Source organism: Salvelinus namaycush, chromosome 32 (assembly GCF_016432855.1).
Source record: "Salvelinus namaycush isolate Seneca chromosome 32, SaNama_1.0, whole genome shotgun sequence".
Taxonomy (NCBI): domain Eukaryota; kingdom Metazoa; phylum Chordata; class Actinopteri; order Salmoniformes; family Salmonidae; genus Salvelinus; species Salvelinus namaycush.
The window spans coordinates 17,889,871-17,917,615 of NC_052338.1; the positions used below are offsets into that span (position 1 = coordinate 17,889,871).

General features: G+C 42.0%; 2 protein-coding genes across 2 annotated transcripts; one reads left to right on the forward strand and one right to left on the reverse strand.

The window, feature by feature from the left end:
* Nucleotides 1-1,457: 1,457 nt before the first annotated feature.
* Nucleotides 1,458-18,152, reverse strand: LOC120026996 (succinate dehydrogenase assembly factor 3, mitochondrial-like). The gene is made up of 2 exons (XM_038971830.1): nt 17,617-18,152; nt 1,458-2,448 (listed from the first exon to the last, which is right to left on the reverse strand). Exons 1-2 carry the CDS (start codon nt 17,791-17,793, stop codon nt 2,248-2,250), a joined length of 378 nt encoding a protein of 125 aa, XP_038827758.1. The 5' UTR covers nt 17,794-18,152; the 3' UTR covers nt 1,458-2,247.
* A 3,349-nt stretch (nt 18,153-21,501) lies between these two features.
* On the forward strand, nt 21,502-25,075 carry LOC120026731 (glycoprotein-N-acetylgalactosamine 3-beta-galactosyltransferase 1-like). Its single transcript, XM_038971442.1, has 2 exons — nt 21,502-22,122; nt 24,846-25,075. The coding sequence occupies exons 1-2, from the start codon at nt 21,517-21,519 to the stop codon at nt 25,020-25,022; spliced, it is 783 nt and encodes a 260-aa protein (XP_038827370.1). The 5' UTR covers nt 21,502-21,516; the 3' UTR covers nt 25,023-25,075.
* Nucleotides 25,076-27,745: the final 2,670 nt, after the last annotated feature.

Genomic DNA, 27,745 nt, shown 5'->3' on the forward strand with positions numbered 1-27,745 from the left:
CTTTATCTACTTCCCCAGAGTCAGATGAACTCGTGGATACCATTTATGTCTGTGTCCATTATGAAGAGAATTAGAGGTAGTTTCAAGGGGGAAATGCTAACTAGTGTTACCCCATAGACTTCTGCTAGCATGCTGTGTCTGTTAGCATAACATCGTGTGTGTTTCCTGAGCAGGGTGTGTGATCTTAGAGTCTTTGACACCTACCTCCCACTGTGTGTGCGTAATGAGGGAACATTTTCAGTTTCAGGTTTCAGTTTCAGGTGTGTGTGTGTGTGTGTGTGACAGTACAGCCATACACTACAGACCAGCGGTCCGTCAATGTGTAAGATTGAGTACATCATACTGGGATGTGAAAACCAAGTATAAAACGTCTGACCAAGCAACAGACAAAAGGAAAAACAAAATGGAACATCGGATGGAATATTGTAGATATGATCATGAAACAGAATCTTTCAGCAACAAAAAACATAGAACCTATTCTTAGATATGAAGAATATAACTCAGGTCCCAGACTGACACCAGAGCCTCAGTGCTATTGCCATTTGATAAAGCAATAATTGAATTGTGCGACAGGTAGCCTAGTGGTTAGAGCGTTGGACTAGTAACTGCAAGATCGAAACCCCGAACTGACAAGGTAAAAAATCTGTCGTTCTGCCCCTGAACAAGGCAGTTAACCCACTGCTCCTAAGCCGTCATTGAAAATAAGAGCTTGTTCTTCACTGACTTGCCTTGTTAAATAAAAAATAAAAAAGGACCCATTAGGTAAAAGCAGGCTGTCCACTGTCCATCTTGTTGATAATCCCCATTCATTTTGCCATGTGCCATTCTGTGTCTGCCCGATGCAATGTCTATTTCTTTATCCCAAAATGCTCTTCATTGTAGAATAAAAAGTGTGAGCTTTTGAGCAATATGACATGTGTTGATGCACAATGACTTCTGTCACATTGCCTTCACTCCCTTAATCTTGGTTCACAGCGTTCACTGCTACACGAGGGGACATGTTCATATTTCTACATGACTGACAATGAAACACACAGACAAAGACAGACACAAACACGATTCCCTTACAATGGATCAGATTATGCAGTGGGACCGAACAAAGGTGGCGTTATTGATTCAATCGCTTATTTTAATACTTCGCATCTTTGGAGGAAAGATGCATCTTCTCTCTTTGCTATCGTCTCCGTTTTGTCTCTATATTGAGACATGAGTACTGCTTCACGCTCCTGCGAGAAGCTTCCCATGAAGCTAATTACTGACAGTGTTAGGGTCCAAAATGGCACCCTATTCCCTAAGTAGTGCCCATGGGCCCTGGTCAAAAGTAGTGCACTATTTAGTGAATAGGGTGCTAGTTGTGACGTATCAGTGTGACAGTGTAGTGACAGTTTCAGGTCCTCTCCAGGAACCTCCGTTGTCCTCACAAACACAACAAGAGAGAAAGGAAATTAACACAGAGATACTGAGCATTCAGTGGTATTTTTATTTCACAGACAGTACTTTAATATAATTATAACATTTCCTAAAAGCTTCCATTTCATTCGGGGCTTGAGTGCAGTTCGTTTCTTCGGAGGTGTACCAGTCAGAATACCTCAGATTTTGCGGCAAGTCTAAGTCACACATCCCTTACTCTTCTCCCTGGCTCCAGCGCAATAGTCTAAAGCAGGGGGGCAACTAGAGGCCAATTTCAACCACAGGCCAATTTCTGTCATTTGCACACTGCAAATTGACCAAAAGCAAGCCCAAAAACAGACTGTATTTGAAAATAACAATAATTTCATATCTTGATTACATTGAAACACCATCACATATGTCTCTCTCTCTACATTTCTGGAAATACTTGGGAACAAATGTTCCTGAATTAAATTTTTTGGCTGAATTCCTGAAGATGCTAGTCTTTTTTCACTAAAAACTTTGTCGGGCCAAACAAAATCACTTGCGGGATGGTTTTGCCCCGCGGCTTGCCTGTTGCCGACCCCTGGTCTAAAGTGTCTTCCTCCCTCGTCACCTTTCTTCATCTGCACTGATGAATTGGACATATCTGTGGGGTGTCCACTGTGTGAAATGAAACGTCTCTCTCTTGAATAAGTGACTAAATGAGACATATAACCTGTCCTGTAAAAATACAGGTTCAATGAAAAAAAAGAAAATCGTATATGAAGGAGAGGAGACAAGGAAAGAGACACTTTAAACTATTGAGATGCACCACCTCCCTATCTGTTCAGTATGGGAGCATCCTGGTCTACTCCTTCACTTCTTGAATCCTTCCTCCTGGATGTCGAACTGTCTGTTGGGCTTGGTGGACTCCAGCATCAGCTCATACAGCTGTCCCACCTGCTCGTCCTGGAACAGTTTGAGATCCCCCTCCGACAACTCTGCTCCAAACTCCACCTTCTTCACACGGTCCCTTGCAGACTCCAGCACCTGGGTCTGCAAGGTGTCACGGTAGTTCTAGAGCAGAGACAGAGAAGGAACATTTAGACTATCCTGGTAGTTCTAGAGCAGAGACAGAGAAGGAACATTTAGACTGTCCTGGTAGTTCTAGAGCAGAGACAGAGAAGGAACATTTAGACTGTCCTGGTAGTTCTAGAGCAGAGACAGATAGGGAACATTTAGACTGTTCTAGTAGTTCTAGAGCAGAGACAGATAGGGAACATTTAGACTGTCCTGGTAGTTCTAGAGCAGAGACAGAGACGGAACATTTAGACTGTTCTAGTAGTTCTAGAGCAGAGACAGATAGGGAACATTTAGACTGTCCTGGTAGTTCTACACAGAAAAGAGAAATAAAGGATCATTAAGACAATTCATTTCCGGTAACACTTTACTTGACACCTACCGACATAACACGTTATGACACGGTCATAACCATGTCATAACAGCTGACACAACTTGTCACAATATGGTCGTAACACTGTCATGACCTATATATTTACACCTGTTGTGACATATATTGCGTTTTATGCCTGGTTATGACACCTACATAAGAGTATCAAAACCCACATTTGTTCAAATGTGTTTTTTCCCTGCCAAGAAGATTCCTTTCTATTGAAAGTTTGTTTCTTAAATTCTTTGTTGTTGTTGTACTGAATTCTTTAAAGTCATGTTTTCACACTTTGACACTGTCAAGAAGCATTATGACCATCCTGTGTCACTTTACTTGGACTAAGAAGATATGCTTTTTGACAGTGTCATAAAGCATTATGACCATCAATCATAAGCCACCCAGGCTTATCACGTACATGGCCTTATGTCAGTCATCAGTCAAAAAGAGGGTGTCTTGTCCTAATCCTGAAATGTGCTCCTGCATTCATCCCAGTCGCCAGAAACAGAGCATTGAGGTAGCTGCATGTCTGACATCAATGTGTGCACAATTACAATGATAATTTAATATGGTCAACTTCAGAAAATGCTATATAACATAAACATACTGCTGACAAGTAGGCTATGGTGTAATGGAATGTTTTGCCTTGTGTGGTAGGTTTTGAAACTCTTATGTAGGTGTCAAAACCAGCCATAAAACAACGCAATATACATATATGTCACAACAACTATAAATACATGTGTCATGACAGTGTTATTATTTATTTTATTTAGGGCTCTGGCGGTAATGACATTTTGTCAGCCGGTTATTGTCATGCAAAAGACTGCTGGTCTCACGGTAATTGATCGTTAATTAACATAAATGTTTAGCATCTCCAGGCCTCCATGAATACAAACCACTGATGAGCATCTTTGGAACATCTACAATTTAAAAATTCTAATAAATCAATTGAATATACACCATCACAATAAATCCATTATTTATTTTATTCAGGTCTAAAGAAACATTATGATATGAAGAAAATGTATTTCAGAGGAACAGAATATGAGTTGGTCTACTGTATGTTATCTGGCTATGTGCCATAGACTGTAGGCTTGTTCAGTTAGCAGACAAGATATGTTTATAAGTCCTGAGCCATTATTTTATATGATTTTAAAGTAATAAAAATATAATTTAACTTAGCTGAATAAAATAGAAAGGATATTTATCCCATTACGGAGCGAGTGTGCATATGAAGTGGCTATGTTGAGTGTAAAAGTGATCATTTGAAACAGGTCCTATATGCTAGATTTAGAGTTATTTGGCAACTTTAGTTGTGAATGATACAAATATTAGAATGTCTTAGAAATCAAAAGATATATGGGCTGCATGATGCGACTAGAGACTATTGATGACTTGAGAAAGTCCTCATCAAGTGATCGATCATATTTTCACCCATCAGATTATTCTCAATTGAATCTCGTATTTACTAATACGTAACATATATTTAGATTTAGAATGGCCCATTATTAAATGAGCAGGAACAGGGGCAGGGACAAAAAGACATATCTGCATGCATTTGAATAGTGAATGGAGGTGCTCTCCCACCGGTCCTTTTCTAGGCTACTTCAGGTTTATAGTGGAGCATGTGCTTAATATGAGCAGCTGAGAAATAAATATAACACTTATTTCACTCCACACATTACCACTGTTTGAGGCGCATGCTCTCACTGCGTGACAGGTGATATTCCTGTTTGAGGAGCATGCTCTCACTGCGTGACAGGTGATATTCCTGTTTGAGGAGCATGCTCTCACTGCGTGACAGGTGATATTCCTGTTTGAGGAGCATGCTCTCACTGCGTGACAGGTGATATTCCTGTTTGAGGAGCATGCTCTCGCTGCGTGACAGGTGATATTCCTGTTTGAGGAGCATGCTCTCGCTGCGTGACAGGTGATATTCCTGTTTGAGGAGCATGCTCTCGCTGCGTGACAGGTGATATTCCTGTTTGAGGAGCATGCTCTCGCTGCGTGACAGGTGATATTCCTGTTTGAGGAGCATGCTCTCACTGCGTGACAGGTGATATTCCTGTTTGAGGAGCATGCTCTCGCTGCGTGACAGGTGATATTCCTGTTTGAGGAGCATGCTCTCGCTGCGTGACAGGTGATATTCCTGTTTGAGGAGCATGCTCTCGCTGCGTGACAGGTGATATTCCTGTTTGAGGAGCATGCTCTCGCTGCGTGACAGGTGATATTCCTGTTTGAGGAGCATGCTCTCGCTGCGTGACAGGTGATATTCCTGTTTGAGGAGCATGCTCTCGCTGCGTAACAGGTGATATTCCTGTTTGAGGAGCATGCTCTCGCTGCGTGACAGGTGATATTCCTGTTTGAGGAGCATGCTCTCGCTGCGTGACAGGTGATATTCCTGTTTGAGGAGCATGCTCTCACTGCGTGACAGGTGATATTCCTGTTTGAGGAGCATGCTCTCACTGCGTGACAGGTGATATTCCTGTTTGAGGAGCATGCTCTCGCTGCGTGACAGGTGATATTCCTGTTTGAGGAGCATGCTCTCACTGCGTGACAGGTGATATTCCTGTTTGAGGCGCATGCTCTCACTGCGTGACAGGTGATATTCCTGTTTGAGGAGCATGCTCTCGCTGCGTGACAGGTGATATTCCTGTTTGAGGAGCATGCTCTCGCTGCGTGACAGGTGATATTCCTGTTTGAGGAGCATGCTCTCGCTGCGTAACAGGTGATATCCCTGTTTGAGGAGCATGCTCTCGCTGCGTGACAGGTGATATTCCTGTTTGAGGAGCATGCTCTCGCTGCGTGACAGGTGATATTCCTGTTTGAGGAGCATGCTCTCACTGCGTGACAGGTGATATTCCTGTTTGAGGAGCATGCTCTCGCTGCGTGACAGGTGATATTCCTGTTTGAGGCTCATGCTCTCGCTGCGTAACAGGTGATATTCCTGTTTTGAGGAGCATGCTCTCGCTGCGTGACAGGTGATATTCCTGTTTGAGGAGCATGCTCTCGCTGCGTGACAGGTGATATTCCTGTTTGAGGAGCATGCTCTCACTGCGTGACAGGTGATATTCCTGTTTGAGGCTCATGCTCTCGCTGCGTAACAGGTGATATTCCTGTTTGAGGAGCATGCTCTCACTGCGTGACAGGTGATATTCCTGTTTGAGGAGCATGCTCTCGCTGCGTGACAGGTGATATTCCGCCCAAACTCTGTATGCCGTGGGCTTAATTTGTGAAACATTAGGACCAGATGGAGGGACAATAGAGCCCTGAGTAACAGGCCGTTAGGACCAGATGGAGGGACTATAGAGCCCTGAGTAACAGGCCGTTAGGACCAGATGGAGGGACTATAGAGCCCTGAGTACCAGGCCATTAGGACCTGATGGAGGGATTATAGAGCCCTGAGTACCAGGCCATTAGGACCTGATGGAGGGATTATAGAGCCCTGAGTAACAGGCCATTAGGACCTGATGGAGGGACTATAGAGCCCTGAGTACCAGGCCGTTAGGACCAGATGGAGGGACAATAGAGCCCTGAGTACCAGGCCGTTAGGACCAGATGGAAGGACAATAGAGCCCTGAGTACCAGGCCATTAGGACCAGATGGAGGGACAATAGAGCCCTGAGTACCAGGCCATTAGGACCCGATGATCGTTAGTGAGTTGGGTACTACCAACACATGTCCAGAGTGCATGGAAGCAGACTCAACGGTCACATGGAATTTTACTGCTGGCATGACTGATGACTGCCGGTGTGGCGGTAATACAGTCACCGTAACAGCCCTATTTCTGATTACTGTACCCCTAATCACATGCTCAAAGTACCCCCTGATGTGCAAATGATCAATCGGCTTGTGTCTTCCCAAGTACCCTGTGTGGATAGGCCAGGTACACACAGAGAACCACGGCTTTAGACATATCAAAGAACTAACCATTCCATTCCCCTCCAGCGAATCCATTGCTCTGGCAAACCTATGCCTACAGAGGATTTTCAGTAGCCAATTCAACTGAATTAATGAAAACTATTAAGGAAACACAATAGATAGGCCATGTATGAATATATCACATCAATATGGAAAGCCCATATCCCTGGAGTCTATAGAGAAACATCATTGGCCTGTTTACCTGGGGAAAATATGATGTGCATGAATCAAGCCATTCTACAGCACAGATCTATTCAATATTACCACGTAAGGTTGATTGGTTATAAAGGAGTATTCTCTGATTCTTATCTCTGAATTCCTGGACTGACAGTATCATGGGATTTGATACGGACACTACAGGGGTCACTGGCGGATGATTTGAGGTCATTTTAAGGGTTAATAGAGGTCATAGCCCACACCTAACCTGCAACGCAGCCAGTCAGACCTGGTCAGAAATGGAGCGCAGGTCATACATATTGTCGCGTCAAATAAGCAATATACAGTGGTATTTGCAGAGGCGTGTGGTTCAGAACTGTTCAGGGCTAGCAGAAAATATTTTGGCAACTCAATGGTGTCCTCCAACATGCCAGTCTGTCACACTACAGTCATTCTCAAAACTTTTGGCCACGACACAATAATTAATTTTCACAAAGTCTGCTGCCTCAGTTTGTATGATGGCAATTTGCATATACTCCAGAATGTTATGAAGAGTGATCAGATGAATTGCAAAGTCCCTCTTTGCCATGCAAATGAACTGAATCCGAAAAAAACATTTCCACTGCATTTCAGCCCTGCCACAAAAGGACCAGCTGACATTATGTCAGTGATTCTCTCATTAACACAGGTGTGAGTGTTGACGAGGACAGGGCTGGAGATCACTCTGTTATGCTGATTGAGTTCAAATAACAGACTGGAAGCTTCAAAAGGAGGGTGGTGCTTGGAATCATTGTTCTTCCTCTGTCAAACATGGCTGCCTGCAAGGAAACATGTGCCGTCATCATTGCTTTGCACAAAAAGGGCTTCACAGGCAAGGATATTGCTGCCAGTAGGATTGCACCTAAATCAACCATTTATCGGATGATCAAGAACTTCAAGGAGAGCGGTTCAATTGTTGTAAAGAAGGCTTCAGGGCGCCCAAGAAAGTCCAGCAGCTTGTCCGGAGAAGACAAGGTGAACGCTACCATCAGTCCTGTGTCATGCCAACAGTAAAGCATCCTGAGACCATTCATGTGTGGGATTGCTTCTCAGCCAAGGGAGTGGGCTCACTCACAATTTTGCCTAAGAACACAGCCATGAATAAAGAATGGTACCAACACATCCTCCGAGAGCAACTTCTCCCAACCATCCAGGAACAGTTTGGTGAAGAACAATGCCTTTTCCATCATGATGGAGCACCTTGCCATAAGGTAAAAGTGATAACTAAGTGGCTTGGGGAACAAAACATCGATATTTTGGGTCCATGGCCAGGAAACTCCCCAGACCTTAATCCCATTGAGAACTTGTGGTCAATCCTCAAGAGGCGGATGGACAAACAAAAACCCACAAATTCTAACAAACTCCAAGCATTGATAATGCAAGAATGGGCTGCCATCAGTCAGGATGTGGCCCAGAAGTTAATTGACAGCATGCCAGGGCAGATTGCAGAGGTCTTGAAAAAGAAGGGTCAACACTGCAAATATTGACTCTTTGCATCAACTTCATGTAATTGTCAATAAAAGCCTTTGACACTTATGAAATGCTTGAAAATATACTTCAGTATTCCCATAGTAACATCTGACAAAAATATCCAAAGACACTGAAGCATCAAACTTTGTGGAAATTAACATTTGTGTCATTCTCAAAACTTTTGGCCACGACTGTACATTGTACAATATCAGGAAAGGCAAGAGTCTAGGGCTGACACTAACTATAAGAGATATGGGGGACGGGAATCCATTTTTATTTTCTAAAATGTCAACCCTTCAGAGTACCCTCTTGCAGCTCTCAAAGCACACACTACTGCATAAAGAGGACCAAACCACTTAACTAATACAGTGCAGTGAGTGCACTCCGCATAGTGATCACATTTGTGCAGGACAATCTGATCAATATAAGAGGCTGATCACTCTAACCGTGGAGTGGCAAATACAGGTAACAGAACAGTCAACCAATCCTTTTCAATGATTCCTTTTCCCTGGTATCCCCCTTGCTATGCTACTGGGACAGATGATGGGACACATCAAGCTAGTGTGACCTCTGCTGGACCATGTCCAAGACAACATAGTGTGTCATTAAACTCAGCCCAGACAGACATGTTAAATCTGTGTCAAGACCATTTACGAATCAACAACAAGGAGATATAGAGCAAACATCTGTTTTTATTCATACAAATTAAATACATATCCCTGTCTGGAGTTAGAACAAATGTTTGGACCTCGCATCGAGCCATTCATAAAGACATCGTAAGGTTCTGGAAGCGGTTCAATTTAACAAATAACAGGCCATTTGTCTAAAAGGCTTTCTCCTGTCTTGTACATAATGGAATTATTTAGAGTGTTGGCCAAGGGGTCATATTTTCTTGGAGACAGAGGAGAGCAGTCGTGTGCTGGAGCCAGGACAGACATTTCAATGTCACATTTATATTCAAACTTTTTTGGAAACCTGTTGACTGTCATGTAGAAATGAATTTCTCAAGGTTACAGTACAACTTTATTTGTCCATTGTAACAACAAATTCAGTATAAAGCTGATATCCAATCTATTCTACTTCCTCAGAGTAAGTTTTGAACAACAGACAATCTGTGTACTTTTTTAATGCATCTCTTCCGTAAACCTATTTAGTCTAAACTATACGACTAGATTTGCTCCAAAGCAATGTGGGTAAAGTAGTCCCTAGTCTTGCTAGGTTAGCTTTGGTTGGTCAAAACCTCCCTCTGACTCTCGACATCTCAAACGCATGGTCGGCTGCGAATCTCTCTCTCTCTCTCTAAAGGTAATTCCCACTCCACTCTCTCGCTCTCTCTCCCGAGTCCCTAACATACTGGCTGTATTAAGCAGACCTGGTCCCTGCTTCTGTGGCGTCTCTCCCCCTCATGTGAGAGCTTGTCTGTTTTGATACAGGGCGATTTATTAGGAGCAGCTCTATTCCACGGGGTCCTATGCAACTGAATCAGACTGAACACTCAGTGCTTGTAATCTGGTTAGGAGTCTGTGTGTGTGTGTGTGTGTGTGTGTGTGTGTGTGTGTGTGTGTGTGTGTGTGTGTATGTAATCACATTTAGGAGTCTCGCTCTTTGTCTGTTCTTTGGGCTCTGCCTGCCGCCCTTCTGCACTTCTCTGAGGCAGCTTGGATGGAGGAAGGGAGCGGTGATTCACCCACTCCTTAATGAATGAATAGAGAGAAAGAGAGGGGGAAGAGAGAGATGGGAGGATTCTGAATCCGAATGCATTGGTTACATCAGGGCTCTACAGCGCCACCATTTTACTGACATGTGCGACAAAAAAATATGTGCAAAATAAATTGCAGCCGTAGCTATTTTGTTTCACTGCATGGTAATCGCACAAAGAAATACCAATCCCATTTCCCATCTTGTATAGCAGCTGTGTCTGGGGGGGATGTGCGCCACAGAAATATATATATATTTTTAAATGTATACATTTTTTATTTAAATTGAACCTTTATCTAACTAGGCAAGTCAGTTAAAGAACAAATAGTTATTTTCAGTGACGGCCTAGGAACAGTGGGTTAACTGCCTTGTTCAGGGGCAGAACGACAGATTTTTTTACCTTGTCAGCTCGGGGATTTGATCTTGCAACTTTTCGGTTACAAGTCTAATGCTCAAACCACTAGGCTACCTGGGTTCGAGGTTCCAAGCCCGTTCTTTCATTCTATTTGGGGTAGCAGGTGGCCTAGTAGTTAGAGCGTGGGGCCAGTAACCGAAAGGTTGCTGGATCGAATCCCCGCGCTGACAAGGTAAAAATCTGTTGTTCTGCCTCTGAACAAGGCAGTTAACCCGGTAGGTTAATTGTGAATAAGAATTTGTTCTTAATTGACTTTCCTAGTTAAATAAAGGTAAAATTAAAAAATGTGACTAGTAAACTCAGCGGTACACTTAATGGCTGCCTGGTATTGTGATGCAATAATTTGACCAGAAGAAGATCTGTTTGGGATGGAAACGTTGTCAGTAAAGCTGTGAAGTGGGAGCTTTAACAGTGTGAGGGCCTTCAGGTTCTAGACTAGCATACTTTATTAGCCCAGCACTATGTTTTTTAAGGATGTGCGTATGACCACAAACTTTTCAACGTAAAGATAACTGCTAAAATAATGGAAACACTTGAGTAAATGAGGGATACAAAGTACAGTGCATTCGGAAAGTATTCAGACCCTTGACTTTATCCACATTTTGTTAAGTTACAGCCTTATTCTAAAATTGATTAAATAGTTTTCTTTCCCCTCATCAACCTACACACAATACCCCATAATGACAAAGCAAAAATATGTTTTTAGAATTGTTTACAAATTCTTCATTAAAGATTAACTTAAATATCACATTTAAATAAGTATTCAGACCCTTTACTCAGTACTTTGTTGAAGCACCTTTGGCAGCGATTACAGCTTTGAGTCTTCTTGGGTATGACGCTACAAGCTTGGCACACCTGTATTCGAGGAGTTTCTCCCATTCTTCTCTGCAGATCCTCTCAAGCTCTGTCATGTTGGATGGGGAGCGTCGCTGCACAGCTATTTTCAGGTCTTTCCAGAGATGTTCAATTGGGTTCAAGTCCGGGCTCTGGCTGGGCCACTCAAGGACATTGAGACTTGTTTCCAAATCCACTCCTACGTTGTCTTGGCTGTGTGCTTAGGGTTGTTATACTGTTGGAAGGTGAACCTTCGTCCCAGTCTGAGGTCCTGAGTGCTCTGGAGCAGGTTTTCATCAAAGATCTCTCTGTACTTTGATCCGTTCATCCTCCCCTCAATCCTGACTAGTCTCCCAGTCCCTGCCGCTGAAAAACATCCCCACAGCATGACGCTGCCACCACCATGTTTTACTGTAGGGATGGTGCCAGGTTCCCGCCAGACGTGACGCTTGGCATTCAGGCCAAAGAGTTCAATCTTGGTTTCATCAGACCAGAGACTCTGGTTTCTCATGGTCTGAGAGGCTTTATATACCTTTTTGCAAACTCCAAGCGTGCCTTTTACTGAGGAGTGGCTTCCGTCTGGCCACTCTACCGTAAAGGCCGGATTGGTGGAGTGATGCAGAGATGGTTGTCCTTCTGGAAGGTTCTACCATCTCCACAGAGGAACTCTGGATCTCTGTCAGAGTGACCATCGGGTTCTTGGTCACCTCCCTAACCAAGGCCCTTCTCCCCCGATTGCTCAGTTTGGCTGGGCAGCCAGCTCGCGGAAGAGTCTTGGTGGTTCCAAACTTCTTCCATTTAAGAATGATGGAGGACACTGCGTTATTGGGGATCTTCAATACTGCAGACATTTTCTGGTACACTTGTCCAAATCTGTGCCTTGACACAATTTACCACAGGTGGACTCCAATCAAGTTGTAAAAAGATCACAAGGATGATCAATGGAAACAGGATGCACAGGATTCGAGTCTCATAGCAAAGGGTCTGAATAATTACGTAAATAAGGTTTTTCTGTTTTGTATTCGTAACATATGATACGAATCAGGCACCCATTATGATACCATTGACTTGAATGAGGATGCCCATTCTATTCTTTCTATTTCTATACTATGTTTGCACTGTAGATCTAAGTGAAGTGCTGAAAGTTTAACAAAATTAAGCCTTACCACAGAGAAGTTTGTCTAATTTAGCCGGAAGTCTAGTAGTGTGACTTTGTCCTCGTGCTGCTTGGCTATTTACATCCTTTTGTTCACACACCAAGTTATTTTTCAATGTTAGTTTGAGTTTGCTGCATGTGCTAGCGAATAACAGAGATTCAGTCTCATTCAGAGACATGCGAGTTTCACTATTACTACGGCAACCTTAAAGGGACAACTGAACATTGTCTCAACTAAGTGACTAAAATATTTGGGGGTGCATTGTGCCTGATTGAGCATGGACCACGACAAAAACATTTTATTATTAACATTTTAGTAATTTCTTATCATTAAAACACTCTTCCTCAAATACATTGATTGTACCCCTAAATTTATTTTTATGCTCCTACTTTTTTCAACTTAAGGGCACATGCACCTTGTAAAAAAAGTCAGCATACATTCCAAACCACTCTTATCCTGTAACTCCTACTGTCATTGTCCAATGTTCACAGTTAGAAAAAAATGATGTTTTTGCATCTTTCTTTGATCCCATTTCCCTCTGTATCTTTTCACTACAACGTATCTAGGTTGATAGGTACACATACTGGGGCTGTGATGTTACCAGTACCGCAATACTTTTTCCATGGCAAAAATGAAAACACGAAGAAGACCAAACTCTTTGGTTCTTTTAAAAACCTGTTGTATGTCAAATATTGTGTTCTATAGCTTGGAATATGCATAAATGTGACTCTGGATGACAACATAATGATGGTTATGTACATCACTAGGGCTGTTTTTCTAAAGAAGTTAAATCTGCTTTGTGTTTAGTTTCCTTGCCACGATACTAACGAGCATCGCAATACTGGTATCGTCCCAGCCCTATCACATACCATGTCAAGGAGCAAGGCCCGCTGTTCACACTGCTCATGTAGCTAGCTATAAATCTAATTTTGTCACGTGCGCTCAATATTTGTCACGTGCGCCGAATACAACAAGTATAGATAGACCTTACAGTGAAATACTTACTTACAGACTCTAACCAAGTGCAACAAAGTATTAGGTGAACAATATGTAAGTAAAGAAATAAAACAACAGTTAAGACAGTGAAAAAAACAGTAGCGAGGCTATATACAGTAGAGAGGCTATATACAGTAGCGAGGCTATATACAGTAGAGAGGCTACATACAGTAGAGAGGCTACATACAGTAGAGAGGCTATATACAGTAGAGAGGCTATATACAGTAGAGAGGCTATATACAGTAGAGAGGCTATATACAGTAGCGAGGCTATATACAGTAGCGAGGCTATATACAGTAGAGAGGCTATATACAGTAGAGAGGCTATATACAGTAGAGAGGCTATATACAGTAGAGAGGCTATATACAGTAGAGAGGCTATATACAGTAGAGAGGCTATATACAGTAGAGAGGCTATATACAGTAGAGAGGCTATATACAGTAGAGAGGCTATATACAGTAGAGAGGCTATATACAGTAGAGAGGCTATATACAGTAGCGAGGCTATATACAGACACCGCTTAGTCAGGCTGATTGAGCTAGTATGTACATGTAGATATGGTTAAAGTGACTATGCATATATAATGAACAGAGAGTAGCAGTAGCGTAAAAGAGGGGTTGGCGGGTGGTGGGTGGCGGGACACCACGCAGATAGCCCGGTTAGCCAATGTGTGGGGGCACTGGTTTGTCGGGCCAATTGAGGTAGTATGTACATGAATGTATACATTAATGTATGGAGAGTGGGGAACGTGGTGAGTCATGACTCATGATTTAGCCTAGGCCTAAAGATAAACCATTTAACATAAGCCATTTCCACTGATTTTTAAAAACCTTTTATTTACCAAGGCTACGATCATATGAGAAAAAATATATTCTGCGAGAGCAACTGGACCAAGACAACCGCAAGTGATGAAGATATTTGTATGTAGCCAGGAAAGGATGAGGAGAAGAGAAGAGAGGAGAAGAGGAGAAGAGAGCAGAAGATAAGAAGAGAAGAAGAGAGGAGAAGATGAGAAGAAGAGAGAAGGAGAGAAGATAAGAAGAGAAGAAGAGAGAGGAGAGAAGATGAGAAGAAGAGAGAAGGAGAGGAGAAGATAAGAAGAAGAGAGGAAGAGAGAGGAGAAAAGAGGAGGTGACAGACAAAAGAACTACATTCTCTCTGCTCTGGCATCCAGCTGCCATTCCATCACCACTTCATTTGACTCATTAATGCAGGACGATGGACTCCCTTCCTCTCTAATTCATCATTACACTGGAAAAACACTATGTTGGTACCTCACAGACAGTCATTGTAGTACTGGGCCATATCTGGCTTCAGTTTACCACTATATCATATGAAGCATATTGAACAGCTGGTAGAAAGCACTAGGCTAAATCAATCCTATCAATTATGATTAGTTCATGAATAAGGATAATTCATTAATGATGACCCCCTGTAAGACAAATGAGATACATAATTATTGGTTAGATATATTATACATAAATTAATAAATGGTTTGCTAAACAAATCCTCGGAGGCTATCAGGACACAGGCCTATGCCAGTCTGCCTGTAAGGCAATTTTACAGACAGATACAGACAGAGCCAGTACCTGTCACAAAATACCTGTTGGATGAGTGTGTGTGTGTGTGTGTGTGTGTCTAACAACATAGACCCAACGTCTTAGAGCAGGGGTCCCCAAACACCGGGCCGCGGACCGATACCGGGCCGCACGGAAAGGATAAATACATTTTTAGCCGAAAGAGGAACCTGTGCTATCATTTTAGCTGCAGCCTCTCCTAAGAGTTCACAGCAAATGTCCTTAGCAGCAGGTAGAATCAACTCCTCGCCAATAGTGAAATGCTTCTTGGCCTTAGCAATACAGCTAGCCACTAAGTATGACTCTCTCAGTGCAGCCACGTTTGTTGATGCGTTGGCTTTCAAGACTTGCTTCTGTCCTTCTTGTTCACGTTTTCTTTGCTTTCTTCGCTCAAAGAATTCAACAGGTTTGTCTTTAAGTGCAGGGTGCTTGGATTCGATGTGCCGAAGCAGTTTTGAGGGCTTCATTGCCTCGTTAGATAGCCTATCTCCACATACTACGCACAGGGGGCTTGGAGCATGCGAGTCACCTGTCACAATAAAGACATATTTTAGGTATAACATCATATTTTCCATTGAATAAGGCTCTTTTTTTTCGCAGTCTCGGGCTCCGCTGTCTGCATTATCAACATCGTTGTTGGGCCTTTTATCTCCCTTACACCTTCCGAAGAAGCTCTCCAGCGACGTTGGTTTGTTTTTATTCATGTCAGCTAACATAGCTAGCTAGTACAAAGTTGTCGGGCAACACAGCTCACGCAGACCGCGATGAACTCGCTGCGCACGCATTACTCAAGTTCAAAGTCTGTGAACTGTTGTGGGCCTGACAGAGATATTAGAGTGGTAAGAAAGGGACCAACAGACTGCACCAAGTTCAATGTAATTACTGCACAAATAGCCTAAAATTGTATATAATTATTATTTTCTTTTACTGATAAATATATATATATATATTTATCCTTTCCGTGCGGCCCGGTTGCGAATGTCCGCGGCCCGGTGGTTTGGGACCGCTGCTAAGACTACAATATTATGCAAAGCTAGTATTGATGATATTGAACAACATTTCTTTATTGCCGTTTACATTTTGTGCTACTGCACCCTTTAAGCCAGTGGTCACCAACCGGTCGATCTCGATTTCATGTGTCTGAAGGTACAAATCAAGTGCACTATATGCCGACCGCTGGCATATTGGATGGCTCAGATTACCGTGTCTGCATTAACATAGTAGGCGTAAAAGAAAGTTACAGCAAAGTTGATACGGTGAGATTTCAAAACATTTAAAACCACGACCAGAGAGAGACTGTCAACGAACAGAGCAAAGAGCTTCTGTTTTTAAAAGTGAGTTTATGTTTAAGTTCTTACTCAGCACTGTCAACACTTTTTATTCAACACTTTTATAAGCCATAAAATGTGCGTTCTTCCTATTTCCACTCCTGCTACAACCAGCACTGCAGCTGTAATGAAGGAGCAGCAACGTGGATCACGAATTTGTGCATGATGCGACTCGAGTTTCGCCATCAGCTGGAAGACAGTTTTGGTGGAGGAAAGGGAGAGCGGAGGGACGTTGAGGTGGACCCTGTGACTGACCATCAGTATAATGTTTTTAAATGGTCTGAACAACAATAAATGTGCACGGTAGATCTCGGCTTGCATTTTGACTCAGAAAGGGATCTTGACTCAGAAAAGGTTGGTGACCACTGCTTTAAGCTCACCTGAGATAAATGTCAAACTGACAAAAATGGTATCTATGTATAACAATGCAAGGTTCATTTAACAGTAAAATAAGACAAAATGCATTTCAAAATGTAAGCTGTGAATGCCTGAAATCTATTATCTTGTAGTAGTTAACCAAATGATGCTGCTATTGTGTGACTGTGACATACAGACTCAATAACTAGCATGAAAAATATTTTAAATTGGTAAGAAATAGTAATTAATACCCATGAAATGTGCTATCCTGTGCATATTTATGCACATTAATATTTTAACTGTACATAAAGTATAATCTGAGAAGATACAAAACATATCTGGAAAATGTGTTTATCTGGGGGTCACCTCAACACCAACGTTTTTTTACAGCTTTGAAATTTGTCACTAGTGGGTACTTACACTGCTGTCAATAACCTAATAATAAAACATCTGAATGGCTTAAAATAAAAACGGTTATGGATATAACAACCAGATAAATTGGTTGAACCCAAAGATTGAAGTGGGCTTATGATGATAGATAACGTATGTTCATTGTGTGTGCTGTGCTAAAATCTTGAATCAGAGATGCAGAGATATTGTCTAGGCTCTGGAATTATGGCAAACACCGCCATCGTGCGGCGAGGGATTAAACGGCACATGTTCTTCTATAAAAGTGACCAACGATATTGGTTAAATTTCCTGTCCCCTCAAATATCCTCTATTCAAGGCAATAACTAGCATGACCATAAATATAAGTACGTGCTTATCAATTTCATTTATTAGCTACACATGTATATGTATTGACCGTGCACATGCAATGACAAGCAGTTCTGTAGTGTTGCCAACTTACCCCCCATTCCCTCATGAAGACAGTGACCTCCTCGGGCGCCGCCGTTTTGTTCCTTCTGAATTCATCTTTGACATACTGGTCTCCCAGCGCTCTCAAGTCAATGGGCAGGAACCGGTGCAACAGTAGAATCCTCTTGTACAAAGAGAAAACTCTTGATACATGGGAAGGATTCGCCATGAAGTTGTTGGCAAGAGAAACACGCAAAACAAATAAATCTAGTAAGATCACTAGCCAACTATGTATGACGGTTAGCTACTTGACTTTCCTTCAAAGACAACTTGGTGGCTGATTGTATGACAGGTGAATGTTAACTAAGCTAGCTATACTAATCTGTGATTGCTGGCTCGAACTCACAACTTTCAGGTTTCAAGCTAAACGTCGCGTTCACTACTATTTAAGTCCTTTCGTGACAAATGTCGCATGACACATTCAGATAAAAGCAAATACCTCTGTAGATGTGCAGTTTTGGCAACTTAGTCACATTAAAACAAGGACAGTTATTCAACAAAACAGCGTGCGCTTGTTTATCCCGGAAGTAGAATTTTCTTTGACTATTCATACTTGGATGGGAAAACCTCAAGATGACTGTTTTCTTATAGTGCCCCCTAGCGGTGAATTCGTATTTGGACGTACCGTTATTAACGTGAATTTCATATGTTCCAGTTATAGGAAATGACTTGCACCAAATGATATATGCATTGCAGCACTAAGCAGTAGCCTAAACGACAAAAACCAAATCAGTCAGGGGATTCTCAATGTCCATCGTAACCTGAGACAAGTATTATAAAGAGTGGTTATGAAAATGTTATAGAACTGTTACAAAAACAGGACATTTTTATTTGAGCTCCCTCTTCCAAAATAAAGAGAAAAAAAATAAAGGCGACACTGACTAAAACGATTTTTGTTTCCTAGAACATTCTTGTGATTGCAGGTAAATGGATGAAAGCACGATCCGTGTACCGTTCGTTCAATATCGGAATTTAAACAACAAATACGGATACCATTTGGATCCGTGGATATGATCACGCACAGACTGAAAATGTGTGAATTATAGCCTACTAGTGTACATACATACTTGCAGTCTCATCATCAGATGTATCAGGCAAGGCAAAATCAAGACAAACTGCTTGGTAACATTCCATGCATGAGTATAGGAGGTACCTGATAAACCGTGAGTTAATCTGCCTATAAAACTCACTCCCACCGCTATGTGCTCTTATTCTTGTCACTCCATGCTTCTACTCCGGCGTTATCCACAATCAGAGGAGAATATTTGTTTTAAACATTTTTGTGTGAACAGGTAAGCCCATTTTTCCCCAGCAAAAATTACCAACGATAATATCAAACTATTTTAATATCAAAATGTTGCAAGATGTGTTATTGTAACTTTAAAAGTAACAATAACGTTGATTGAGAGTCATTATGTATTTAAAATCCTTTATTTTAAATACATCCCCCCCTTGTAAACTGATCTTGAACAGGATAGCACAATCAACGTCAGTTGTATACTGTATATAGCATATTTGCTAATTATTTTTTGACAGGTTGGAATTAACAAGTGTTTGTTCACCTGCCCTAACTCACTTTTTTTTTTGTATCCCTCACAGGGTTTGGTCTGAAAGAGGGGAATTATGATCACTCTTTCACTTGTACCCTTTGTGTCTGGGCTGTGTATAGGATTTCTGTCTGTTCAATACTTTGTTTACTCAGACACCAGCACTGCAAAACGAGCTGTTTTCTCACTGGGTTACTCCAGTGGAGTTCATTATGACAAAAGGGTTCCAAGACACATACACTCAGGTAATTGACTTCTGAATATCCATTCACTGCATTTTAATTGTGGCTTTCTTAATCACAATATTGAAATAAAATGTTATTCATCAAAAACGAATATAAACAAATGCGTTTTGAGGTTTTCTCCACTTCCTATGACGATGTAAGGTCTAAGTCTAAGTAGAAAGCTTTTTTTTGTGTGTGTGAGAGAATCTTCTAACATCTGTGATTCCTGAAAGATTTCTGGTTCCAAGAGGCCAGTGGATTAGAGCACAGTGCTGGGAACACTACGGTTAGGGGTTTGATTCCTGCACAGGCCACATGTAGTTGTTTCAATGACACAACCAAATACTTTGGATAATAGCATCTGCTAAATCAGAGTTTCCCAAACTTGGTCCTGGCCCCCCAACAAAAAAACGTGGGTGCCCTAGCACTACACAGCTAATTCAAATACAGAGCCTTCAGAAAGTATTCATACCCCTTGACTTTTTCCACATTTTGTTGTGTTACAGCCTGATTTAAAATTGAATAAATCGAGATTTTGTGTCACTGCCCTACACACAATACCCCATAATGTCAAAGTGGAATTATGCTTTTAGACATTTTTACAAATGTATAAAAAATGAAAAGCTGAAATGTCTTGAAAAGTTGAAATGTGCTTAAGAGGTCAAACATAATAAATTCATGGACTCACTCTGTGTGCAATAAGTGTTTAACATGATTTTTGGTACCTCAGTCGAGCAGTGAAGTTCAAACATAGATTCAACCACAAAGGCCAGGGAGGTTTTCCAATGCCTATCAAAGAAGGAAAACCCATCTATTGGTAGATGGGTAAAAACTAAAATGTGACATCGAATATCCCTTTGAGCATCGAGAAGTTATTCATTACACTTTGGATGGTGTATCAATACACCCAGTCACTACAAAGATGCAGGCGTCCTTCCTAACTCAGTTGCCAGAGAGGAAGGAAACGGCGAAATGTCGGAATATTGCTGTGGAGACTTGCTTCCATTAAGCCACAAGAGCATTAGTGAGGTCGGGCACTGATATTGGGCGATTAGGACTGGTTCACAGTCGGCGTTCCAATTTATCCCATTGGCGTTAGATGGAGTTTAGGTCAGGGCTCTGTGCAGGCCAGTCAAGTTCTTCCACACCGATCTCGACAAATCATTTCTGTATGGACCTCGCTTTGTTCACAGGGGCAATGTTATGCTGAAACAGGAACGGGCCTTTCCCAAACTGTTGCCACAAAGTTGAAAGCACAGACTCATCTAGATTGTCATTGTACAGAATGTACATATAGGTAAGGATAAAGTGACTAGTCAACAAGATAGATAATAGACACGTAGATCCCCTGAACGCAGCTCACTCTCCAGATCCCAATCACCTGTTCACACACCTGTATGTCATTATCACACACTATTTAGTTCAGTTCTTTGCACCCTATCATTGTGAGGTATTGATTGTTTTCTGGCACACTTCCAGTTGGAGTTCTGGTTTTACTGTAATTTAATCCTCCCATGTATGATAGTTTTGGCCTGCCTCACTAAAAATGCATTTTGCCTATTCCCTGCCTGTACCTAAGCCTATCGGATTATATTTTTTACAAATAAACACCTGCTGTGCCCTGCGCTTGAAACCAGCTCTCTGTCTCCCATCATGTTCATGACAACAGCAGAGTATGTGACAGAGGAACTTGAAGCTCTCAACCTGCTCCACTACAGCCCTGTCGATGTGGATGGGTGCGTGCTTAGTCCTTTGTTTCCTGTAGTCCACAATCAGCTCCTTTGTCTTGCTGATGTTGAGGGAGAGGTTGTTGTCCTGGCACCACACTGCTAGGTCTCTGACCTCTTCCCTGTAGGCCGACTCATCGTCATTGGTGATCCGGCCTACCACCGTCGTGTCGTCGGCAAACTTAATGATGGTGTTGAAATTGTGCGCGGCCACGCAGACGTGGGCAACAGAGAGTACAGAAGGTGTCTAAGCACGCACCCCAGGACCGAGTTTGGGACACCATGTGCTAATTGATCACACTTTTTATTCATTATTTTTAAATTAACTCTTTCAGATGAGGACAGGAGTGTTGCAGCCAACCTGTCCCAAAATGTACGACTACTATGTTGGATCATGACTGGGCCTAAGAACCTGGAGTCCAGAACCAAACACATCCAGGCCACCTGGGGCAAACGATGCAACAAAATCCTCTACATGAGCTCAGTGGAGACAGAATTCCCCACAGTGGGGCTCAACGTAACTGAGGGACGAGACCAGCTCTACTGGAAGACCATCAGAGCCTTCCAGTACATCTACCAACACCACCGCAACGACTACGACTGGGTCCTCAAAGCCGATGATGACACGTTCGTGGTCGTCGAGAACCTCCGACACATATTGTCTAAACAGGACCCGTATAAGCCTGTATACTTTGGGCGAAGGTTCCGCCCGTTCGTCCAGCAGGGTTACATGAGTGGTGGAGCCGGCTATGTCCTCAGTAAAGAAGCCGTCAGAAGGTTCATCAAGGGATTCGACACGGGGAAATGTTCCCACTTCTCCACCATAGAAGACATGGCTCTGGGGAAGTGTATGGAGATGATGGGTGTGGAGCCGGGGGACTCCAGAGATGTGAAGGGAAGGCAGACGTTTCATCCCTACCCACCAGACATGTACTTGATCAAAGAGCCACCCAGAAAACTGCCCTCGCATCTCTTATACGACCACTACAAACCAAGAGAGGTAAGCATAGCCTAACCCTAATGAAGTAGACATTTACATCAAGTATAATCATACATACCATTCTATTCAATTATATTTCAAGCTCTGTGTGCGGGTGGTATACTCCCTCAATCATGTGTAATGTATATTGAGAGGTGTCATAGATGCTTTGGGTTTGGCATTCAAAGTGTTTTATGGTTGAGTAGCTACAGTAAATATTTACTCATGGATTTGTACTTATTATAAGTAAGTAGCCAAGCTTGTGCGAGCCGGACAGGCTCACAAGACAAGAGCCTATATCTTGTTACTGTATCGTGAGGCAGCATGATGTACAAGTCTATCGCAGGGCCTTATATAAACACTTGTATAATGTTTTATACAGGCTTAATACAGCATTTGGTATACTACCTAAACCAACCTTTCTTAAAGTATGGGTCGCGACGTGTCAGTGTAAATGTATAATTATTGATTAGGCCAAGTGCATCTGCGCTCTCTGCTTAGCAGCGGTCTCTGCTCAGTTTGGCAGCTGCGCGAGTGTGAGAGGGAGATGCCCGTGTACTTCGCGGTTTACCAGATCTTTTTTCTGCAGTTTTCTTGAAGATCACTCCGCGACCCACCCGATACAGCGCTGTCGTTCAGGCAGCGGATGATGCGCTGTTAGCCATTGGCTTGTCATTCCCAATCACTCACCGCTGTTATCAAATGGACTCATATCAAATGGACTCATGCTAGCCACAAGTTCTGACTGAGCTCAATTGTCATGAAACGCATATACAGCGATGAGTTTCTCTCTCTTTCATACAAACTTATAACAATGTGTCTTGTGTGTGGAAGTGCTTAGTAATGAGTCTCTCATAACGAACAAATTAATAAAACGACACGTCCTGACCAAACATCCACAGCATGATGGTAAACCCAGGGAGTTCTTTCAGAACAGGACAGAATGCTTCAGGAAATAGTGCTTCGACAGTGGAAAAGTAAGTCAGCTAGCAAGGCATTGTTGTCATTTTATAACAGGTGATGAGAAGCAGAAATAAGGGAGTACTAACTCTCATAGTAGTAGATGTGAGTTTCTCTTTCAAACAATCCCCTGGCCTTGTACACAGCTAATAGCTAACATTCGCCAAAGCAAGCTAGCTACTGAGAGTGCAACCCTAGTAACAGTACAGATGAAGATGAAAAATGATCAGGCCTACTGAAAGAGATTTGCGTCAGTTCAAATCTGGCATCAGGACAAAATGTGATTCATAGTCACCGAATATATTTTAAGTATTTTAATTAAACTCAAACGATAAATGGTACATGCAATTTTCGTATATACGGGTTCACTGGATCTCCGCGCAGGGTAGATCAGAGAACTGTGGAATGTACTCAAAATAGTAGTTTTATACTATGACCCTTTCATTCTCAACTCGTCCAGTTGGCCTATCATAGTAGAGGTTTAGCATGGTTCATACTCTTGCTCCTCCTTTGTGGGCCCCCAAACTTGTCCAAGCCCCTTGGCGTTTTCCTTCTCCACATCTGGTTGTTGGGTAGAGCCGCTCCATCTTGTGTCCCCCTCGACCATTCACTGAAACAGTTCCTAATATGGTATTGTCCAGTATTCTAAACTCCTGGTTGGTCTAGAGAGATGCACCCCTCCCCTCTCCAGACTGTCCACAGCTTTTATGGCCTGTGGTGGTAAATCCTTACCCACCTTCACACCCACCCCTCTATATTGTGTGTGTGTGTGCAACAAAACATCATTCACCTTTAACCAATATGCTAACAGCCTATAGTGCATAAACATAAATCCTAACAATTTTGTATATCTTACTGTAGAAATTATTGTTGAAAACTAGTCTAGGTTGGAACTGTTGCTGTTAAAATACAATAATAATTGTTATTCTTAACTGGAATAAACTGATTGAAGCAAGATGCTTTTTGAGGCAAACACACTCACACAGTTCTGGGTTGCTCATCTACAGGAAGTGGTCTCCTGCCTGACTGAGAAAGCAGATGATGTTCTGGTCCAGTTTGGGACCACATACCTATGCGAGTCAGGGTTCTCAACTCTGACATACTTAAAAAACAAGTACAGAAACAGTTTGAAGGCTGAGCACGACCTCAGTGTTGTACTGTCTAAAACAGAGCCCAGAATAGACATGCTCATTAGGACTGCTGTGTGTGTTCTGGTCTACATCTGTGTGATGTGATCAATCCGTTTATTCCAGTTCAGAATAAAACATATGTATTGTATTTTAACAGCAACAGTTCCAAACTAGACTTTCTTTCCACAATAATTTCTACAGTAAGATGTACAGTAGGCCTGATCATTTTTTTAAATCTGTACTGTTACTTAGGGTTGCACTATCAAAAAGCCTGTGTGTGTTCTGTTATTCATCTGTGTGATGTGATCAATCAGTTTATTCCAGTTCAGAATGAAAATAATTGACTGTATTTTAACAGCAACAGTTCCAACCTAGACAGATATGAGTGTTTTTAATGGGGGAAATTAACATTAATATATATTTATATGGATATTTAATTTCATTGTTATTTGTTTTTGTCTATATTGCATTTGTTTTAGGCATAAGTGCAATGAAATGTACTGATATTTATATATAGTTGCATATTTTCCTATGCTTGGGTCCCAGGAAAACACAGAATTTCTCATTTGGGTCCCAGGCTGAAAACGTTGAAGAACCCCTGACCTAAACGACTATTAATATACTTAATCAGACTGTCGTTCTTCTTTCCCCCAGGGCCCAGAATGTTGTTCAGATCACATCATATCATTTCACTACATCTACCCTGTAGAGATGTACACGCTGGAATACTTCACCTATCATCTACGGCCCTATGGATACAAGTACAGGTACAACCCTGATGCTGCAGCAGCTGAAATTGAGAGTAACACCACCACACCTGTCTCTGCTTAACACAGAGACATCACAGACGGACTACTGCACTGAAGAAAGCACTTATTACAGTGTCATGTTTAAATGCTGAAACAACAGCCTGACATTGCCACTTTCTTTGGTAAGCTGAGCAATGATGGAACCACTATCAAATTCATTGACATGGTAGTTTTAAACATATTTTGAAGCTATACATTGTTTGTTTACATAGACAACAAATACATGAATAATAGAGTAATATAGTTTTTTTGTGACGGGGAGACAGTTGTACTAAGTTGAGTTCATTCTGTTGATAGAGTTTCACATTTCCTTTGCTTTTGTTGTACAATGTAAACAAATATCTATTTTACAGTCGAGTGTTCATTTTTTACAACTTACAGTAAAACAAAGGTTAACATGATATTTTGTTCAAATGAAAATAGAAGTATGTACTTAATGTGTTCCCCAGATTTCTGGAGGTCTAGTGAAATATTCAATTCAGATTGTTAGCTAAAGATGAAATTTTGACTAAGTTCAGTACACAACAGATCATTTTATGTCATGATACTCCTGACCTGTGAGAATCTGTTCAGTGTTTTTGGTTTGGAAGTTAAGGTATCTTTTAATGGACAATTATTTGAAGCAACACAATGAGTAAAAACAAGAGTGTGTGAAAATATAAAAAATATAAACAGGTTGAATATTTATACAGTACAGGGGGTGGTTCACAGACTACATAAAGAACACAATAGAGAAATAGAGTATACAGGTCCTCTCTGGAGCATCAGTGTAGCAGTGCTGTCGTTCACCTGAGCTTTGGTCAAACTGTAACTGATAGAGAGACTGTGTCCCGATTCTCCACCCTTATCCCAAAGTATGGACTTACACACTCCACATCCTTGGGAGAATTGGGATGCAGCCATAGATAGATAGGAGCCCATGTCCTCAGTGCATCCCTCTGACATCAACATTGGGAAATGTGCAGGCTTTGCACACGGCCCAACTCTCTTTAAACAAAGCACAACTGTCTGTTACATGAACTGGTTTTGTAACATTATGACGTAATCTGAACAAGGAAACAGATCTGAGTCTACCATAGACAAAACATTTATAGTGGGTGTATGGAAATGTGTGAAGAAATCCATGTACAGATGAGACAAACAGCAGCTTACTCCAGGGCTGTGCCAAGATACACAGTTTAACAAAGACTGTCATCAACCTCAAGCTAATTTCAAGCTATCAAATTATTAAAGTCATCCAGGGAGTATCAAAATATAACTTTTTCCCAAATGTAACTTTAAACAGGCCACGCAGTGAGCATAGTTGGGATGTGATGAGACATTATCTATAACGTTTAAAGAGTTTACAATACTGCAACTATGGTGACTGCTTTACATGCAATGCATTTTCACACTGTTTGTTTAAACTCAAATACTTACATTTTAAATAATCGCTGCTCTCTCACAGACGTCATAAACCAAAGGGTTATATAAAGGTTTTTAACATCATCGAGTTATTGTCAAAGCAATTTTGGCCCTGTGCCATGCCGATCTACAGAAACAAGACATCCACATCACAAACCCCTTAAGGGGCTCTTCATTTGTGTTGTTAGAATAGGTCCCTTGTCTGTTCTTGCCACACTCTGATTGTTTTCACCTGTCTTTGTGCTTGTCTCCACCCCCCTCTAGGTCTTGCCCATCTTCCCCATTATCCCCTGTGCATTTATACCTGTGTTCTCTGTCTGTTTCCAGTTCGTCAGGTCTTGCCAGTATGTTTTCCCGTCTTCCTGTTCTCTCAAGTTTCTGTTAACTAGTTTCCCCGGTTGTGACCATTCTGCCTGCCCTGACCCCGAGCCTGCCTGCCGTTCTGTACCTGCCTGACTCTGACCCGATTACGAACCTCTGCCTGCCCTTGACCTGTCTTTTGCCTGCCCCCTGTTTGGGTCAATAAACATCTGTGATTCTAGCTGTCTGCATCTGGGTCTTATCCTGAGTTCTGATAGTTATTTTATCAATGTATTTAGATAGGCCTATGTTATTTGCATGGATTCCATGTTGTATTGACTGCTATGAGTGTCAGTGTAAATAAAACTTAACTAGAACCATATACTAGGCAGTCTAGCATCTAGACTTGAACTTGATCTAGATTCTTGAACTTGATCTAGAATCACATACTGGGCAGAGTCATGAAGTCGTCGATCAGGTACACGTGCTCCTCATCTGGGCCAGAGGTGATAGCAATCATCTCAGCCTGGAATTCTGCGTACAGCGGGTCTTTCTTATTTACCACTCTGATGACAAACATCTCAATGCCGGCGGCGTCCTCAGGCTGCACTGCATCACGCCGGTGTGCCTGCCCATCGGTTAGTACCACGGCGACTTTATGAACACCGGGCCGCAAGGCCTGGAACAGCTGGTTGGCTCTCAAGATGGCACTACCCATAATGGTGCCCTCGCCCAGGTATAGCATCTTCCTCACCGCAGTCAGAGAAATTACATAGATTGAGAGAAATTACATAGATAGACAGACAGACAGATATACCAGTGGATGAATGTGTGAGTGTAATTAACATCACTCTGTGGGAGGAAGAAGAAAACGCTATTAAGATATAAAAATATGGTTGAGCGACTTAACAAAAGGTGCCATTATGAAACAGTATGCATGTTGTGCCACACAGGACTGTAACTGCCAAACAAACACACACAGACCGGTTCAATGGCAACATGGACACACACAACCATTTGCTGTTCACTATGAATGTTCTT

Bases quoted from the DNA above. Each gene is read 5' to 3' on its own strand.
- LOC120026996 (XM_038971830.1), bottom strand. From the start codon at position 17,793: ATGGCGAATCCTTCCCATGTATCAAGAGTTTTCTCTTTGTACAAGAGG. The intron at 2,449-17,616 runs GTAAGTTGGCAA...TCTCTGCTCTAG, and splicing joins TCTTCATGAGGGAATGGGGG to AACTACCGTGACACCTTGCA.
- LOC120026731 (XM_038971442.1), top strand. From the start codon at position 21,517: ATGACTGGGCCTAAGAACCTGGAGTCCAGAACCAAACACATCCAGGCC. The intron at 22,123-24,845 runs GTAAGCATAGCC...TCTTTCCCCCAG, and splicing joins ACCACTACAAACCAAGAGAG to GGCCCAGAATGTTGTTCAGA.